General features: G+C 33.9%; 1 protein-coding gene across 1 annotated transcript in view; it reads left to right on the forward strand.

Annotated features, from left to right (window-relative positions):
• The first annotated feature begins 8,871 nt into the window (after positions 1-8,871).
• LOC135139825 (tyrosine-protein kinase transmembrane receptor Ror-like) overlaps positions 8,872-18,769 on the forward strand; it is a 41,043-nt gene continuing 31,145 nt past the window's right edge. Inside the window, exons 1-7 of the mRNA XM_064070172.1 lie at positions 8,872-8,935; positions 9,014-9,342; positions 15,267-15,757; positions 15,808-16,163; positions 16,216-16,360; positions 16,682-16,767; positions 16,820-16,938. Coding sequence (XP_063926242.1) covers positions 8,872-8,935; positions 9,014-9,342; positions 15,267-15,757; positions 15,808-16,163; positions 16,216-16,360; positions 16,682-16,767; positions 16,820-16,938 — 1,590 coding nt within the window. The remainder of the gene's footprint in view (positions 8,936-9,013; positions 9,343-15,266; positions 15,758-15,807; positions 16,164-16,215; positions 16,361-16,681; positions 16,768-16,819; positions 16,939-18,769) is intronic.

Consider the following 18,769-nt stretch of genomic DNA (forward strand, 5'->3'; position numbering starts at 1 on the left):
GAAAAAAATCTCTGGGGCATCCCTGGTGTTTTTTTTTTTAAGATGTTGAAATAATCTTTGGAACTTACACGATTTTTTAAGGAATGTTATGAAAATATTTTTGAGTTTTTTTGTCTTTCATTTTTTAAAGAATTTGTAAAAAATTCCAGTGGGACCTCTGGTGTTTTTTTTTAAGAATATTGTGAAAGAATCTTCGAAACCCCCTGCGTTTTATTTTTGAAAGAATCAAAAAAGCTCCGAAAAGACCCCTAATATTTTTTTTCTGAAAGATGGAATCTTTGGGACCCTAAGAATGTTCTTTTAAAAATGTTATGAGTCAATTTTCGGGACCTCTTGAGTTTTATTTTTGGAAGAATTTGTAAAAAAATAACCCCTTGTACTTATTTCTGAAAGATAATTAAACAATTTTTGGTACTCCTGTTTTAAGGGCCCTTTGTGTTTTATTTTTGAAAGAATTAGAAAAAATCTCCGGGGCTTAGGGCTTTTTTTTCTGGAAAATGTTGAAGAATCTTCAGAGTGCCCCGTGATCCGTTTGAATTTTTTTTTAGAGATTGAAGATTCTTCAGGACCCCCTCTCTCCCCCAGAGTGTTTGAAACAATTAAAAAAAAATAATAATAATGTCTTCGGTGATCTTTTTTTTCTGAAAAATATTCAAGAATCTTTGCGACCTCTAGAGTGTTTTTTTTAAGAATCTTCGGAACCTCCTGAGTATTATTTTTGAAGGGATTCGAAAAAATCTCTGGCACCCCTGTTGTTTTTTTTCCTAAATACATATGTTGAAGGAATCTTTAGAATTCCGACGGTTTTTTAAGGAATGTTGTGAAAATATCTTTGAGTTTTTTTGTATTTCATTTTTTAAAGAATTTGTAAAAAATTCCAGTGGGACCTCTGGTGTTTTTTTTTTAAGAATATTGTGAAAGAATCTTCGAAACCCCCTGCGTTTTATTTTTGACAGAATTAAAAAAAGCTCCGAAAAGACCCCTATTTTTTTTTCTGAAAGATGGAATCTTTGGGACCCTAAGAGTGTTCTTTTAAAAATGTTAGAGTCAATGTTCGGGACCTCTTGAGTTTTATTTTTGGCAGAATTTGTAGAAAAATAACCCCTTGTACTTATTTCTGAAAGATAATAAAACAATTTTTGGAACTCCTGTTTTAAGGGCCCTTTGTGTTTTATTTTTGGAAGAATTAGAAAAAAAAAATCCGGGGCGTGGGGCTTTTTTTTTCTGGAAAATGTTGAATCTTCAGAGTGCCTCGTGATCCGTTTGAATTTTTTTTTTTTTTAGAGAGATTGAAGATTCTTCAGCCCCCCCCCCAGTGTTTGAAATAATTAAAAAAAAAAAAAATCTTCGGTGATCTTTTTTTTCTGAAAAATATTCAAGAATCTTTGGGACCTCTAGAGTGTTTTTTTTTAAAGAATCTTCGGAACCTTTTGAGTATTATTTTTGAAGTGATTTGAAAAAATCTCTTTGGCACCCCTGGTGTTTTTTTTTTTTCGAAAATATGTTGAAAGAATCTACGAGTCCCTCGTGTTTCGTGTGAAAATTTGAAAAAAATTTCAGGTACTTTTCGTATTTTTTTTTTTAATATTGAAAAATCAAAGGGACCCTAAGAGGGTTTTTTTTTAATTTGACAATCTTAGGGACCTCTTGCGTTATTATTTTTGAAATAATTTGAAAAAAAAATCTCCGGGATCCTGTTTCTTTTTTTTTTTAAGAATGTTGAAAAGATCTGCTACGTTTTTTTAAGGAATGTTGTGAAAGTACTTTGATGATTTTTTGTGTTTTATTTTTGAAAAAATTTATAAAAAAAATCTCCGATGGGACTCCTAGTATGGTTTTTTAAGAATTTTGTAAAAAAATCTTCAAATCTTTGGGACTCCTTGTTTTATTTCATTTTTTTTTTAATTTGTAAAACTACTCGAGACTGGTGGAGGATGGGGGGCTGTGTTTTTTTCTGAAAAATGTTGAAAGAATTTGCGATTCCTGAAGTATTTTGTGTTCAATTTTTGAAAAAAATAAAAAAAATCTGAAGATTCCTTTTTTCTGAATTATGTTGAAAAATTCTTGGGGCCCCTAGACTATTTTTTTAATGTTGTGAAAGAATCTTCAGGATTCCTTGTGTTTCGTTTGAAATTTTGAAAATATCTGAAGGACTTTTTCTTTCTTTTTTTCTTTTTTTGGAAATCGAAAGAACATTGGAGACCCCTGGTGTTTAATTTTTGAAAGAATTTACTGATATTGGAACATATCGGAGGTATCAAAACAGAAAAATAAAATTCACATAATCAAATTTTACAATTTATCAAAGTGGCGAGGAAAGTTCCGTGTAAACAACTTCAAGCCAATTCTTTAATTGCTAATTCCCTGTGCCCCAAAAAAATATCCACACCACTTCCTCGCCCAGAATAAAATTATAACGAATCATCCAGCTTTCGCTAAACACCTGTCACATTTTGACAAGTGACAAATCGTGAATAACCCGCGTAAACAAAAATCTTCAATCGGATTATTTAGAAATTGGCAATTCTAAAATAGAACCCGAAGCCTCGCTCTCTCAAACTATTTACTTTACCTCTCTCGATCTCCGCGTTGATGTTGATCGTCCTCAATCTCAGCTCTTCGTTCTCGTAAATCATGCCCCTCGACGACTTCCTGTCCAACCTGCGCAACAACGAAAAAATTTACCGCCTTCGAAAAAAAATAAAAAAAAATTAAAAAAACTACTGGGTACGGACCTGCACCCCGCCGCGTCCCTGCAAAAACCACGACACGTATATAACCTCTCGCTGCGTGTACTCGAATTTTGGGTCCTAGTGTGTCAACTCACCTCCTGTTGGGCTTGACGTTGTTGTCCCTTCGTCTCGTTCTCAGCATATTCGTCGACTTTGACATACTTCTCATCGGCTCAAAAACACCCAACGAGTTTGTTTATGGTAGTCCCCATGGTAAACAAGCACTCGGGCGCCCATCTCGCCACCCTCGCTGTTTACATCTCGCCGGTTATTAGCACGTGTCGAAATGTTGAGCGTTATAAATATTTGTCCGGTGCTCGGCGGGGTTCGAACGCCAAACGCGCCCCGTTACGTCATCGCGCCTTTCCGTCACGTGGTGGCCCGAACCAATGGCGTGACGTCGCGTTCTAACCCTCCAATTGAGAGGCCGCGACTTCGCTCCGGCGATTGCGATCTCGGAAACGTGACTAAGTCGAGTTGTGATTTCGCGGACGCCGGGACGGGGGGCGGGGGCGGCGTTGTTTCCTTGTCCGACGCACGGCGTCGCGGCGCTCGACTGTTTATAATCTAGAGGGATCTAAATTTATCGGCGTCTTATTTCGAGAATGTTGGAGTATATTCGGCGGTGGGCGTGGCTTGGGGTCGCGAAATGATTTGCGGGGGGCGGGGGGGCGGCGAGTGCGATTATTGTCGCTGTTGATGTCACAGTTTTCGTTGGGTCGGGGCCAAGTGTGGCGGTCGAGGGTTAATGACAGATTTTTTTTAGAGTGCTAAGTGGGTTCATTCATTTTTTGCTGGATTTTGTCGCGGCGGCGGGAATGGGTCGGGAATGCGGTGGAGGTGTTTGTTTTTGGAGGATTACGACCTACACGCTGATTAAAATATACAAACACGCGTGTTTACGTTTTTAGTGACACTAATTAAAATAAGGTCAAACAGAGCAGAGGCGGGGACTGGGTTTTTTCGAGGGGGTGGAATTTTTTTTAAATGTGTTTTTTTGAGGGCTAAAATAATTAAAAAATGGTAAATAGTCGCCGACGAAATATGTTTAAAAATGTCAAGGACGACACAACATAATCCACACAGAGTGTGTAGTTTTTTTATTTTGTACATTTGACGACTAGATTTTTGGAAAAAAAAATTGTAAAACTACGGTTTATGACTTATATCATAAAATCAATTCGCTTGTACGTCGCATTTTTTTCTTATTTTTAATTTTTTGTTCCTTTGTTGACTCCTTTTTTTATTTTTCTTCTCTTTTTCGACGCCTTTTTTGTTCCTTTTTTTTCGATTTTTATTTTTGGACGCTCTTTTTGATTTTTGGCACAGTTTTCCACGTCTTTTGTTCTACTTTTTATCGCGGTTTTTGTTAATTTTTTGTCTGTTTTTTAAGTATCTTTGTAATTTTTTGGCACCTTTTTTTTGGCCGCTGCTTTTTTTAACAGATTTTTTATTGTCTTTTTTACGCCTTTTTTGTTATTTTTTTTTTGTTGCTTGTTCTGTTTTTCGCTATTTTTCGTTTTTTTTTTGTTTTTTTTCTCTTTGTTGCTCGTTTTTTGCCTTTTTTTAAATCTTTTTTTCATCTTTTTTGTTTCTTTTTCATCTTTTTGTTGCCTGCTTCGGTTTTTTTTCTTGCAATTTTGAAAAAAATGGAAAGGAAAAAACTGAAGAAAAATTGAAAAATCCGGAAATTGAAAAATCCCGAAACTAAAACGTTTGAAAAATTGTAAAATCCAGAAATCGAAATAACCCAAACGAAAATAGGAATTTGAAATTTTCAAAATTTTAAAAAATGTTAAATCAAATCATTGAAAAATTTAAAAATCGGGAAATTGAACAGTCGAAAAATAGAAAAATGGAGAAATCGAAAAGTCGAAAAAATCAATAACCTGAAAAATCGAAAATTTGAAAAATCAGAAACATGAAAAATCGAAATTGAAAAATTAGAAAATTGATAAATTGAAAAACTGAAAAATCAAAAACCCGAAAAATCGAAAACTTAAACAAAACGAGAAATCGAAATTGAAAAATTGGAAAGCTGAAAAACTGAGAAATCAAAAATCGAATAAATCGAGAAATCGAAACACGAAAAGATCGAGTAATCGAAATAACCCAAACGAAAAAAGGAATTTGAAAATTTCAAGGTTTTAAAAAATGGTTAAATCATCATCATGGAATAATTTAAAAATTGAGGAAATTGTACAATTGAAAAATGGAGAAATCGAAAAGTCTAAAAAAATCAAAAACCTGAAAAATCGAAAATTTGAAAAATCAGAAACCTGAAAAATCTAAAATTTGAAAAATCGAAATTGAAAAATGAGAAAATTGATAAATTGAAAAACTGAAAAATCAAAAACCCGAAAAATCGAAAAATTAAACAAAATGAGAAACTGAAAATACGAGAAATCGAAATTGAAAAATTGGAAAATCCAAAAATTGGAAAGCTGAAAAATTGAGAAATGAAAAATCGAATAATTGAAAAATTGAAAAATCCAGAAATCGAAATAACCCAAACGAAAATAGGAATTTGAAATTTTCAAAATTTTAAAAAATGGTTAAATCAAATCATTGAAAAATTTAAAAATCGGGAAATTGAACAGTCGAAAAATAGAAAAATGGAGAAATCGAAAAGTCGAAAAAATCAAAAACCGGAAAAATCGAAAATTTGAAAAATCAGAAACATGAAAAATCGAAATTGAAAAATGAGAAAATTGATAAATTGAAAAACTGAAAAATCAAAAACCCGAAAAATGGAAAAATTAAACAAAATGAGAAACTGAAAAAACGAGAAATCGAAATTGAAAAATTGGAAAGCTGAAAAACTGAGAAATCAAAAATCGAATAATTGAAAAATTGAAAAATCGAGAAATCGAAACATCAAAAAATCGAAAATTCAAAAATTTTAAAAATCGAAAAATCGCGAACATTTAAAAAATGAATAATTTTAAAAATTAAAAAACCTAAAATATCGAAAAATTAACGAATTGAAAAATCGAAAAATTGAAACATCCCGAAACTGAAACGTTGAAAAATTGGAAAATTCAAAAATTGGAAAGCTGAAAAACTGAGAAATCAAAATTGGAATAAATCGAGAAATCGAAATATCCCAAGCGAAAATAGGAATTTGAAAATTTCAAAATTTAAAAAAATGGAAAAATGGAGAAATCGAAAAGTCGAAAAAATCAAAAAACTGAAAAATCGAAAATTTGAAAAATCAGAAACCTGAAAAATCGAAAATTTGAAAAGTTGAAATTGAAAAATCGAAAAATGGGAAAATTGATAAATTGAAAAATTCCAAAATTAAAACTTAGAAAAACTGAAAAATCAAAAACCCGAAAAATTAAACAAAATGAGAAACTGAAAAAACGAGAAATCGAAATTGAAAAATAGGTAAATCCAAAAATTGGAAAGCTGAAAAACTGAGAAATCAAAAATCGAATAATTGAAAAATTGAAAAATCGAGAAATCGAAATAATCCAAACGAAAAAAGGAATTTGAAAATTTCAAAATTTAAAAAAATGGTTAAATCATCATCATTGAAAAATTTAACAATCGAAAAATTGAAAAATAGAGATATTGAAAAGTCGAAAAATCGAAAATTTTCAAAATCAAAAACCTAAAAAATCGAAAAATCGACGAATTGAAAAACTGAAAAATCGAAAAAATGGGAAATCGAAACATTTGAAAAATTGTAAAATCCAAAAATCGGAAAGCTGAAAAATTGAGAAATGAAAAATCGAATAATTGAAAAATTGAAAAATCCAGAAATCGAAATAACCCAAACGAAAAATAGAAATTTGAAAATTTCAAAGTTTAAAAAAATGGATAAATCAAAAAATTGAAAAGTCGTGAAATTGAACAATCGAAAATAAAAAAAATTAATAATTTTAAAAATTAAAAACCTGAAAAATCGAAAAATTAACGAATTGAAAAATCGAAAAATTGAAACATCCCGAAGCTGAAACGTTGGAAAATTGGAAAATTCAAAAATTGGAAAGCTGAAAAACTGATAAATCAAAAATCGAATAAATCGAGAAATCGCAATAACCCAAGCGAAAATAGGAATTTGAAAATTTCAAAATTTTAAAAAATGTTTAAATCAAATTGAACAATCGAAAAATAGAAAAATGGAGAAATCGAAAAGTCGAAAAAATCAAAACACTGAAAAATCGAAAATTTGAAAAATCAGAAACCTGAAAAATCGAAAATTTGAAAAGTCGAAAATAAAAATTCGAAATATGGGAAAATTAATAAATTGAAAAATTCCAAAATTAAAACTTAGAAAAACTGAAAAATCAAAAACCCGAAAAATCGAAAAATTAAACAAAACGAGAAACTGAAAATACGAGAAATCGAAATTGAAAAATTGGAAAATCCAAAAATTGGAAAGCTGAAAACTGAGAAATCAAAAATCGAATAATTGAAAAATTGAAAAATCGAAAATTCAAAAATTTAAAAAATCGAAAAATCGCGAAAATTTAAGAAAGAAATAATTTAAAAAAATAAAAAACCTAAAATATCGAAAAATTAACGAATTGAAAAATCGAAAAATTGGAAAATCCAAAAATTGGAAAGCCGAAAAACTGAGAAATCAAAAATTGAAAAATCGAGAAATCGAAACACGATAAGATCGAGAAATCGAAATAACCCAAACGAAAATAGGAATTTGAAAATTTTAAAATTTTGAAAAATGGTTAAATCAAATCATTGTAAAATTTGAAAATCGGGAAATTGAACAATGGAAAAATAGAAAAATGGAGAAATCGAAAAGTCGAAAAAATCAAAAACCTGAAAAATCGAAAATTTGAAAAATCAGAAACCTGAAAAATCGAAAATTTGAAAAATCGAGAAATGGGAAAATTGATAAATTGAAAAATTCCAAAATTAAAACTTAGAAAAACTGAAAAAACGAGAAATCGAAATTGAAAAATTGGAAAATTGAAAAAGCTGAAAAACTGAGAAATCGAATAATTGAAAATTTGAAAAATCGAGAAATCGAAACACGAAAAGATCGAGAATTCGAAATAACCCGAACGAAAAAAGGAATTTGAAAATTTCAAAATTTTAAAAAATGGTTAAATCATCATTGAAAAATTGAAAAATCCAAAAGGCGAAAATTTAAAAAACGAAAAATTAAAAATCGAAAATTTGCAGAATTGACAAGTGAAAAATCGTGAAATCGACCGTTTCTTTTTGCATATTTTTGTTTTTTTGGTTAATTTTGGCTTCTTTTTTTTCTGAACATTTTCTGAGCTCTTTAAAGAGGTTTGTGTTTGTGCTTTTTTGTCTGATTTTTTTGTTTTTTTGTCCTTGTTTTGATGCGTTATATTTTGGCGCTTTTTTGGTACCTTTTTTATAGAAATTTTTGTTTTTTTTAGCACCTCTTTGTTTCGCTCTTTTAATGTTCGTTTTCGGTTTTTTGGCATTTTTTTCGCTTTTTTACATTTTTTTCTGTTTTGTTCTGTTTTGGCGTCTTTTTCGACATTTTGCTTTACGTTTTTTGATCATTTTTCTTGTTATTGCTAGACAAAATCAAAGAAATGTAGTAGGGCTGGGTGGGCGGGGCTAAACTTTATTATTTCATATGTGAACTGCATTTAAAAAATTATTTTCAAATATACAAGTGTTTGGCAGGTTTAGATTCGTTATCACAAAATGAGAAAAACGAGAAGCCAATTTTAATTTTTATAGTACACAAAATTGTCACCACGTATCGATTATTATCACCGATTTTTTTCAGTCCTGTGTACTTTCCAGACTTCGATAAAACCGAAAACATTTATCAGCGCAAATTCCTTAAGTGAATCACTGTTTATAAATTATCTTAGATAACTGCATCGACTACTGGTCTATTTTTGATATATCATAAAAATGTCATCGACAACTGAAATAAAAAGACTCAAAGAGATTTTTATGTTGTTTATTTTATTTCTCGCTAACACACCGGCAAACAGACTTTCCGTCATTCCATTTTTCAAAATGATGTATACTTTTATTACTCATCAAAATACTGTTCGTCGGCAATAATTTGCCGTATTTTTAATTTTATCGTACTAACCTACATCCCGCCGAATCAAGATTCTGAGGACCGACGACTTTCCAACAACAAATTACCAACTTTACGACGCGGTGATTCAATATGAAGTCATCAGATTTTCCACGTGTCATTTTTCTTTCAATAATTCGCTTCGACCATAAATCAGGTCGCACTCCGCAAATAAACACAAACTTGTTAATTACATAAACAACGACGTCGTTTCAATTGTCTTAATACCCCCAAGGTCGGGCGTGTTTGTTGTTTCGAGCGGGCTTTGAGTTTTCGCGTCGAGTTTTCAACGAGTTGGGTGGTGTTGCAGCGCTGGGGACCGACGAAGAGTACGACTATGAGGAGGAGGATGACGACAAGGCGGCGACGAATTCGTCCACGAACGCGACCCTCGTGTTCACGAAGCGGCTGGAGAACGTGACCGTGGACGTGGGGCAGAAGGTCGTCAAGTTGGTGTGCGAAGTGCAGAATTTGGACGCGAATGGGACGCGAGTGACGTTCTCGTGGAGGAAGAATAACGCGCCGGTGGAGAAGAGCGGACGTGTGAACACCAAAATGACGAAGGTAAATGGAAAAAACACTAACCATAATGTTGAAAATTAATATTTTTTATTATTATTTCATGTTTCGGTTATTTTCCAAAAAAAAAAAGTTGACATATATTTATTGGTTAACTGAACAAAACGTGTCTTGAAATTTTCACGAAGAGAATTTTTTGTGAATTTTTAGACGACTTGCGTATTCAAAAATGAAATTTTAACACTTATGCAAATTTCGGCCAAATTTTGACATTTTCGAAACTCAACTAAACACGTTTTCTTGTAGATTTCGAGCTCTAGAACTCAGTTCCGGTATCGTTTCTTTGATAACTGTAACAGTTTTTCCGGAATCGACCGTTGAAATATCGTGATTTTTAGAAGTTCTCCAAAATTCGCATTTCGTAGCGATTATTTCGAAAATGTTGCTCCGTGGCCATCAACACCATATATTTTTGGAATCAGCAGGTCGAGATCTACGTCCCTGAATTTTTTCAGAATTTTTAGACGACTTTTTCAAAAGTGAAATTTTTCCAATGGTCCCCCCTTCTTCACATTTCGGCCAAATTTTGACATTTTCGAAACTCAACTAAACACATTTTCTTATAGATTTCGAGCTCTAGAACTCAATTCCGGCCTCGTTTTTTTGATAGCTGCAACCGTTTTTCCAGAATCGACCTTTGAAATATCGTGATTTTTAGAAATTCTCAAAAATTCGCATTTCGTACCGATTCTTTCGAAAATGTTGCTCCGTGGCCATCAACACCCTATATTTTTGGAATCAGCAGGTCGAGATCTACGTCCCTGAATTTTTTCAGAATTTTTAGACGACTTTTTCAAAAGTGAAATTTTTCCAATGGTCCCCCCTTCTTCACATTTCGGCCAAATTTTGACATTTTCGAAACTCAACTAAACACATTTCCTTGTAGATTTCGAGCTCTAGAACTTAGTTCCGGCCTCATTTTTTTGATGGCTGCAACCGTTTTTCTAGAATCGACCTTTGAAATATCGTGATTTTTAGAAATTCTCCAAAATTCGCATTTCGTAGCGATTATTTCGAAAATGTTGCTCCGCGACCATCAACACCCGATATTTTTGTAATCAGCACGTCGAGATCTACGTCCCTGAATTTTTTCAGAATTTTTAGACAACTTTTTCAAAAGTGTAATTTTTCCAGTGGTCCCCCCTTCTTCACATTCCGGCCAAATTTTGACATTTTCGAAACTCAACTAAACACATCTTCTTGTAGATTTCGAGCTCTAGAACTCAGTTCCGGTGTCGTTTCTTTGATAACTGTAACAGTTTTTCCGGAATCGATCTTTGAAATACCGAGATTTTTAGTAATTCTCAAAAATTCGCATTTCGTAGTGCTTCTTTCGAAAATGTTGCTCCCTGGCCATCAACACCCTATATTTTTGGAATCAGCATGTCGAGATCTACGTCCCTGAATTTTTTCAGAATTTTTAGACGACTTTTTTGAAAGTGAAATTTTTCCAATGGTCCCCCCTTCTTCACATTTCGGCCAAATTTTGACATTTTCGAAACTCAACTAAACACATTTTCTTGTAGATTTCGAGCTCTAGAACTCAGTTCCGGCCTCGTTTTTTTGATAGCTGCAACCGTTTTTCCGGAATCGACCTTTGAAATATCGAGATTTTTAGAAATTCTCAAAAATTCGCATTTCGTGTCGATTCTTTCGAAAATGTTGCTCCGGGGCCATCAACACCCTGTATTTTTGGAATCAGCATGTCGAGATCTACGTCCCTGAATTTTTTCAGAATTTTTAGACGACTTTTTTGAAAGTGAAATTTTTCCAATGGTCCCCCCTCCTTCACATTTCGGCCAAATTTTGACATTTTCGAAACTCAACTAAACACATTTTCTTGTAGATTTCGAGCTCTAGAACTCAGTTCCGGCCTCGTTTTTTTGATATCTGCTACCGTTTTTTCACAATCGATCTTTGAAATTTCGTGATTTTTAGAAATTCTCCAAAATTCGCATTTCGTAGCGATTCTTTCGAAAATGTTGCTCCGTGGCCATCAACACCCTATATTTTTGGAATCAGCATGTCGAGATCTACGTCCCTGAATTTTTTCAGAATTTTTAGACGACTTTTTCAAAAGTGAAATTTTTCCAATGGTCCCCCCTTCTTCACATTTCGGCCAAATTTTGACATTTTCGAAACTCAACTAAACACATTTTCTTGCAGATTTGGAGCTGTAGAACTCAGTTCCGGTGTCGTTTCTTTGATAACTGTAACAGTTTTTCCGGAATCGACCGTTGAAATATCGTGATTTTTAGAAATTCTCCAAAATTCGCATTTCGTAGCGATTATTTCGAAAATGTTGCTCCGTGACCACCAATACCCTATATTTTTGGAATCAGCATGTCGAGATCTACGTCCCTGAATTTTTTCAGAATTTTTAGACGACTTTTTCAAAAGTGAAATTTTTCCAATGGTCCCCCCTTCTTCACATTTCGGCCAAATTTTAACATTTTCGAAACTCAACTAAACACGTTTTCTTGTAGATTTCGAGCTCTAGAACTCAGTTCCGGTGTCGTTTCTTTGATAATTGTAACAGTTTTTCCGGAATCGACCGTTGAAATATCATGATTTTTAGAAATTCTCAAAAATTCGCATTTCGTACCGCTTCTTTCGAAAATGTTGCTCCGTGGCCATCAACACCCTATATTTTTGGAATTAGCAGGTCGAGATCTACGTCCCTGAATTTTTTCAGAATTTTTAGACGACTTTTTCAAAAGTGGAATTCTTCCAATGGTCCCCCCTTCTTCACATTTCGGCCAAATTTTGACATTTTCGAAACTCAACTAAACACGTTTTCTTATAGATTTCGAGCTCTAGAACTCAGTTCCGGTGTCGTTTCTTTGATAACTGTAACAGTTTTTCCGGAATCGACCGTTGAAATATCGTGATTTTTAGAAATTCTCCAAAATTCGCATTTCGTAGCGATAATTTCGAAAATGTTGCTCCGTGGCCATCAACACCCTATATTTTTGGAATCAGCAGGTCGAGATCTACGTCCCTGAATTTTTTCAGAATTTTTAGACGACTTTTTCAAAAGTGAAATTCTTCCAATGGTCCCCCCTTCATCACCTTTCGGCCAAATTTTGACATTTTCGAAACTCAACTAAACACGTTTTCTTGTAGATTTCGAACTCTAGAACTCAGTTCCGGTGTCGTTTCTTTGATAACTGTAACAGTTTTTCCGGAATCGACCGTTGAAATATCGTGATTTTTAGAAATTCTCCAAAATTCGCATTTCGTAGCCATTATTTCGAAAATGTTGCTCCGTGGCCATCAACACCCTATATTTTTGGAATCAGCATGTCGAGATCTACGTCCCTGAATTTTTTCCGAATTGTTAGACGACTTTTTCAAAAGTGAAATTTTTCCAATGGTCCCCCCTTCTTCACATTTCGGCCAAATTTTGACATTTTCGAAACTCAACTAAACACGTTTTCTTGTAGATTTCGAGCTCTAGAACTCAGTTCCGGTGTCCTTTCTTTGATAACTGTAACAGTTTTTCCGGAATCGACCGTTTAAATATCGAGATTTATAGAAATTCTCAAAAATTTGCATTTCGTAGCGATTCTTTCGAAAATGTTGCTCCGGGGCCATCAACACCCTATATTTTTGAAATCAGCATGTCGAGATCTACGTCTCTGAATTTTTTCAGAATTTTTAGACAACTTTTTTGAAAGTGAAATTTTTCCAATGGTCCCCCCTTCTTCACATTTCGGCCAAATTTTGACATTTTCGAAACTCAACTAAACACATTTCCTTGTAGATTTCGAGCTCTAGAACTTAGTTCCGGCCTCATTTTTTTGATGGCTGCAACCGTTTTTCTAGAATCGACCTTTGAAATATCGTGATTTTTAGAAATTCTCCAAAATTCGCATTTCGTAGCGATTATTTCGAAAATGTTGCTCCGCGACCATCAACACCCGATATTTTTGTAATCAGCACGTCGAGATCTACGTCCCTGAATTTTTTCAGAATTTTTAGACAACTTTTTCAAAAGTGTAATTTTTCCAGTGGTCCCCCCTTCTTCACATTCCGGCCAAATTTTGACATTTTCGAAACTCAACTAAACACATCTTCTTGTAGATTTCGAGCTCTAGAACTCAGTTCCGGTGTCGTTTCTTTGATAACTGTAACAGTTTTTCCGGAATCGATCTTTGAAATACCGAGATTTTTAGTAATTCTCAAAAATTCGCATTTCGTAGTGCTTCTTTCGAAAATGTTGCTCCCTGGCCATCAACACCCAATATTTTTGGAATCAGCATGTCGAGATCTACGTCCCTGAATTTTTTCAGAATTTTTAGACGACTTTTTTGAAAGTGAAATTTTTCCAATGGTCCCCACTTCTTCACATTTCGGCCAAATTTTGACATTTTCGAAACTCAACTAAACACATTTTCTTGTAGATTTCGAGCTCTAGAACTCAGTTCCGGCCTCGTTTTTTTGATAGCTGCAACCGTTTTTCCAGAATCGACCTTTGAAATATCGAGATTTTTAGAAAATCTCAAAAATTCGCATTTCGTAGCGATTCTTTCGAAAATGTTGCTCCGGGGCCATCGACACCCTATATTTTTGGAATCAGCATGTCGAGATCTACGTCCCTGAATTTTTTCAGAATTTTTAGACAACTTTTTTGAAAGTGAAATTTTTCCAATGGTCCCCACTTCTTCACATTTCGGCCAAATTTTGACATTTTCGAAACTCAACTAAACACATTTTCTTGTAGATTTGGAGCTCTAGAACTCAGTTCCGGTGTCGTTTCTTTGATAACTGTAACAGTTTTTCCGGAATCGACCGTTGAAATATCGTGATTTTTAGAAATTCTCCAAAATTCGCATTTCGTAGCGATTCTTTCGAAAATGTTGCTCCTGGGCCATCAACACCCTATATTTTTGGAATCAGCATGTCGAGATCTACGTCCCTAAATTTTTTCAGAATTTTTAGACGACTTTTTCAAAAGTGAAATTTTTCCAATGGTCCCCCCTTCTTCACATTTCGGCCAAATTTTGACATTTTCGAAACTCAACTAAACACGTTTTCTTGTAGATTTGGAGCTCTAGAACTCAGTTCCGGTGTCGTTTCTTTGATAACTGTAACAGTTTTTCCGGAATCGACCGTTGAAATATCGTGATTTTTAGAAACTCTCAAAAATTCGCATTTTGTAGCGCTTCTTTCGAAAATGTTGCTCCGTGGCCATCAACACCCTATATTTTTGGAATCAGCAGGTCGAGATCTACGTCCCTGAATTTTTTCAGAATTTTTAGACGACTTTTTCAAAAGTGAAATTTTTCCAATGGTCCCCCCTTCTTCACATTTCGGCCAAATTTTGACATTTTCGAAACTCAACTAAACACGTTTTCTTGTAGATTTCGAGCTCCAGAACTCAGTTCCGGCCTCGATTTTTTGATAGCTGCTACCGTTTTTCCAGAATCGACCTTTGAAATATCGAGATTTTTAGAAAATCTCAAAAATTTGCATTTCGTAGCTATTCTTTCGAAAATGTTGCTCCGGGGCCACCAACACCCTATATTTTTGGAATCAGCATGTCGAGATCTACGTCCCTGAATTTTTTCAGAATTTTTAGACGACTTTTTTAAAAGTGAAATTTTTCCAATGGTCCCCCCTTCTTCACATTTCGGCCAAATTTTGACATTTTCGAAACACAACTAAACACATTTTCTTGCAGATTTCGAGCTCTAGAACTCAGTTCCGTCCTCGTTTTTTTGATAGCTGCAACCGTTTTTCCAGAATCGACCTTTGAAATATCGAGATTTTTAGAAATTCTCATAAAATTCGCATTTCGTAGCTATTCTTTAAAAAATGTTGCTCTGTGACCATTAACACGCTATATTTTTGGAAACAGCTTGTCGAGATCTACGTTCCTGAATTTTTTTTTGTTATGGTTTCAGGATAAGGAGCGCCACTTGTTCAAATCCACCTTACGCATTAGCAACGTCGAGGTGTTCGATAAAGGTTTCTACGACTGTACGGCGTCCAACGGCAAAGATAAAATCCAGTCTGATGGGGTCTTGGACGTCTTTGGTGACGTCAGCCGGAGTAGTAGCACTTCTTCGCTCAACACTCTCAAAATAGACCGAGAAATAACCACCATCCTACCGAACAAGCCCGTTTCGGGCGTGTTCGAAGCCAAACTGACGGACTTCCCCCACGGACAACCCCTCCAGGAAACCAACGGGAAAACCTTCGACTTAACATCGACCGGAAAAATGATCGAAATCACGCGTCAGTACAATCTGAGTACCCCTTTCTGCCAAATCTACACCGGTGAGACCTGTGAAGACTACTTGAAAAACCAACACGTGTTCGTGCAGCCCCCATACAGCCAAAACGACATCGAACAGATGCTCCACGACGCCTTTCTGGTCATCTCGCAGTCCAAGTAAGTCTAGACACTTCTTTTCCCCCTTGACTGATTTTTTTGTTTGACAGCGATATCTCGGCCAGCTGCGATAAATTCGCCAGACCTAGCCTCTGCTACTCGGCCTTTCCGTTGTGTGCGGACCCGAAACAAGTCAACATCGACCAGACCAGGATGAGCAAAACGAAGATGGCGGATTACAAGGACATCAGGAACAAGTTCGGGATTCACCTGAGGCGGATTTGCAAGGAGGATTGTATTTTGCTGGAGACGGAGTTGTGCAGCAAGGAGTACGCGATAGCGAAGAGGCATCCTGTGATCGGGAAGACGCTGGAGTTGGAGGAGTGCCAATTCCTCCCGAACGAGACCGAGGCGAGCTCGAGGCATTGTCTCGAATTGGGGGTGGACCACGAGAGCGTCGACAAAGGTTGGGGGATTTTTTCGACAAGATGTGATTATTATATATTTTTTTTTTGTAGAGGATACGTGCTTTTGGGACAACGGGGCGCTGTATAGGGGTGTCCAGAACGAGAGCGAATTCGGGAATAAGTGCCTGAGGTGGGCCCACCAGTTCAATGTCGATTTGTCTCAACACCCGGAATTGACAGGGCATAACTATTGCAGGTAAGGGGCTAATTAATTTTTTTCCATTCAGGGAGTTGTATAAAACACGCAAATCAAACAGATCAACTCCATTCTAACCTTGAATTCTCCTATTTGTTGAAATTAAAGTAACAGTATTAAAATTAGTCGTTACAAAGGCGAAGGGGTGGGTGGGCGGGGCTAGTGCTTATTTACATAAGACTGATTTTATTGGCTGTGAGATCAAAAACAGATTATATTGGCAAACAATAGATTCTTAGAAAAAAGAGTCAAGTTATAAGCACCATCATCTCTGTTAGAGTCAAGTATAATAATAGAATAATTTTTTGTGTAACTTTGTAGAAATCCTGGTGGCGCCGAATCCCAACCGTTCTGTTACGTAGATGGTGATCCAATTAGAAAAGAAATTTGCAACGTCACTAGATGTAGTAAGTTGTCGTAGTTTTCGCACAAATTCTTCCTTATGGAGTGTCCTTGTAGATCACGTAATATGGCTATACGTCGTCGGTACTTTCGTGGCGATTTCCGTAGCATGCACAGTATTATTTGGGGTCTTCTGTTGCCGAAAGAAGAATAAACTTGCCAGAAATTTACAAAACGTTAGTAGACTCACACCAAAGTGCCTTGACGTATTATGCCGTTTTTAAGAGTGAAACAGAGACATTTATTGTTTGAAAGAAAAAATTAACAGTTTCGATTTAGAGAATTTAGAAATTGATCACAAACTGGTGATTGCAGGTAAATTTAGAATAAACGAAGAAGTGATTACACTTTTTCCAAAAATTGGATTTTGCAATTAAATTAAACATATATAAAACATAATTCTAACCTCAAATTTAACATTTGATATTTTAAGTATTTTATTGTTTTTCAGTTTTTGAATTTTTCGATGCTTCGATTGTTCGATTTTTGCATTTCCCAATTTTACACCATTTCAGGTTTGGAATTTTTCGATTCTTTAATTTTTCAGTTTTTCGTGTTTTTTTATTTTGTATTCTCGATTTCTGGAGTTTTTGATTTTTTAGTTCTTCTTTATTCCTGTTTTTCAGTTCTTCTATTTTTTGTTAATTTTACATTTCCCGATTTTACGATTTTTCTTCAACTTTTTGACTTTTAGACTTCTCGATTTGTCATATTTTCAATTTCTGGATTTTCAAAATTTTCGATTTCTCAATTTTTCGATGAATCAATTTTTTGATTATTCGATTTCTCAATTTTTTAGTTTTCAATTTTTCGATTTCTCGTTCTCTGGATTCCTCGATTTTTCATATCTTGGATTTTTTTTCAATTTCTCGAAGTTTTAAATTTTTCGACTTTTCGATTTTTAGATTTTTCGATTTCTCAATTTTTCGATTCTTAAACTTTTCTTCCATTTTTCAAGTTTTCGATATTTCAGTTTCGGAATTTTTCAATATTCCGATGTTTCGATTTTTTTTTTCTTTCTTTTTTATTTAAAAGTTTTCAGTTTTTCTATTTTTAATTTTTAGATTTCCCGATTTTTCAGCTTTGGAATTTTTCAGTATTTCGATTCTTCAGTTTTTTTCTTCGATTTCTTTGATTTTTCGACCTTTCGATTTTCCAATTTTTTGATGATTCGATTTTTCAATTTCTCTTTTTTTTTCACTTTTTCGATTTTTCAATTTCCTATTCTGCAATTTTTCAATTTTTTTATTTTGGATTTTTGCTTTTTCAGTTGTTAAATTTTAGTTTGTTTAATTTTTCAACCATTTCAATTTTAGGTTTTTCGATTTCTCGATTTCTGGATTTTTTTATTTTTCAGTTCTTCCATATTTCTGTTTTTCAGTTTTTCTATTTTTTTTTTAATTTTACATTCGTCGATTTTACGATTTCTTGATGTTTCGATTTTTAGATTATTTCCCGATTCCTCAATTTTTCGATTTTTTAACTTTTCGATATTTCAATTTTGGAATTTTTCAATATTTCGATTCTTCAATTTTTGATTTTTCAATTTCTTGATTTTTTACTTTTTTCGAGCATGTTTTGATTTCTCGATTTATCGAGATTCCGCTGTTTCGTTTTTTTTTTATTCTTCATTTTCTCTTTTGGTGTTTCGATTTCTGAATGTTTCAATTTTCGATTTTTTTTTTCTGTTTATCGATTTTTCAATTGTTAATTAAATTTTAGATTTTTTAATATTTCGACATGTTTATTTTTCGCTTTTTTAAACTTTCGGTTTTTCGATGTCCCCATTTCTGGAGTTTTCGATTTTTCATATCCTCGATATTTCTATTTTTCAATTTTTCGAAGTTTAAATTTTGAACTTTTTTGATTTTTCAATTTTTTTTTCATTTTAATTTCTTCGATTTTACATTTTGTTTGTATTTTAGTTTTTTGATGTCTCGGTTTTTCGACTTCGATTTTTCATGTTTTCGGTTTTCTCAATTTTTCAATGTTTCAATTTTGAGAATT

The sequence above is a fragment of the Zophobas morio genome, unplaced genomic scaffold (genome assembly GCF_036711695.1).
Source record: "Zophobas morio isolate AGI-343-1 ecotype UQ-CSIRO unplaced genomic scaffold, CSIRO_AGI_Zmor_V1 ptg000035l, whole genome shotgun sequence".
NCBI lineage: Eukaryota > Metazoa > Arthropoda > Insecta > Coleoptera > Tenebrionidae > Zophobas > Zophobas morio.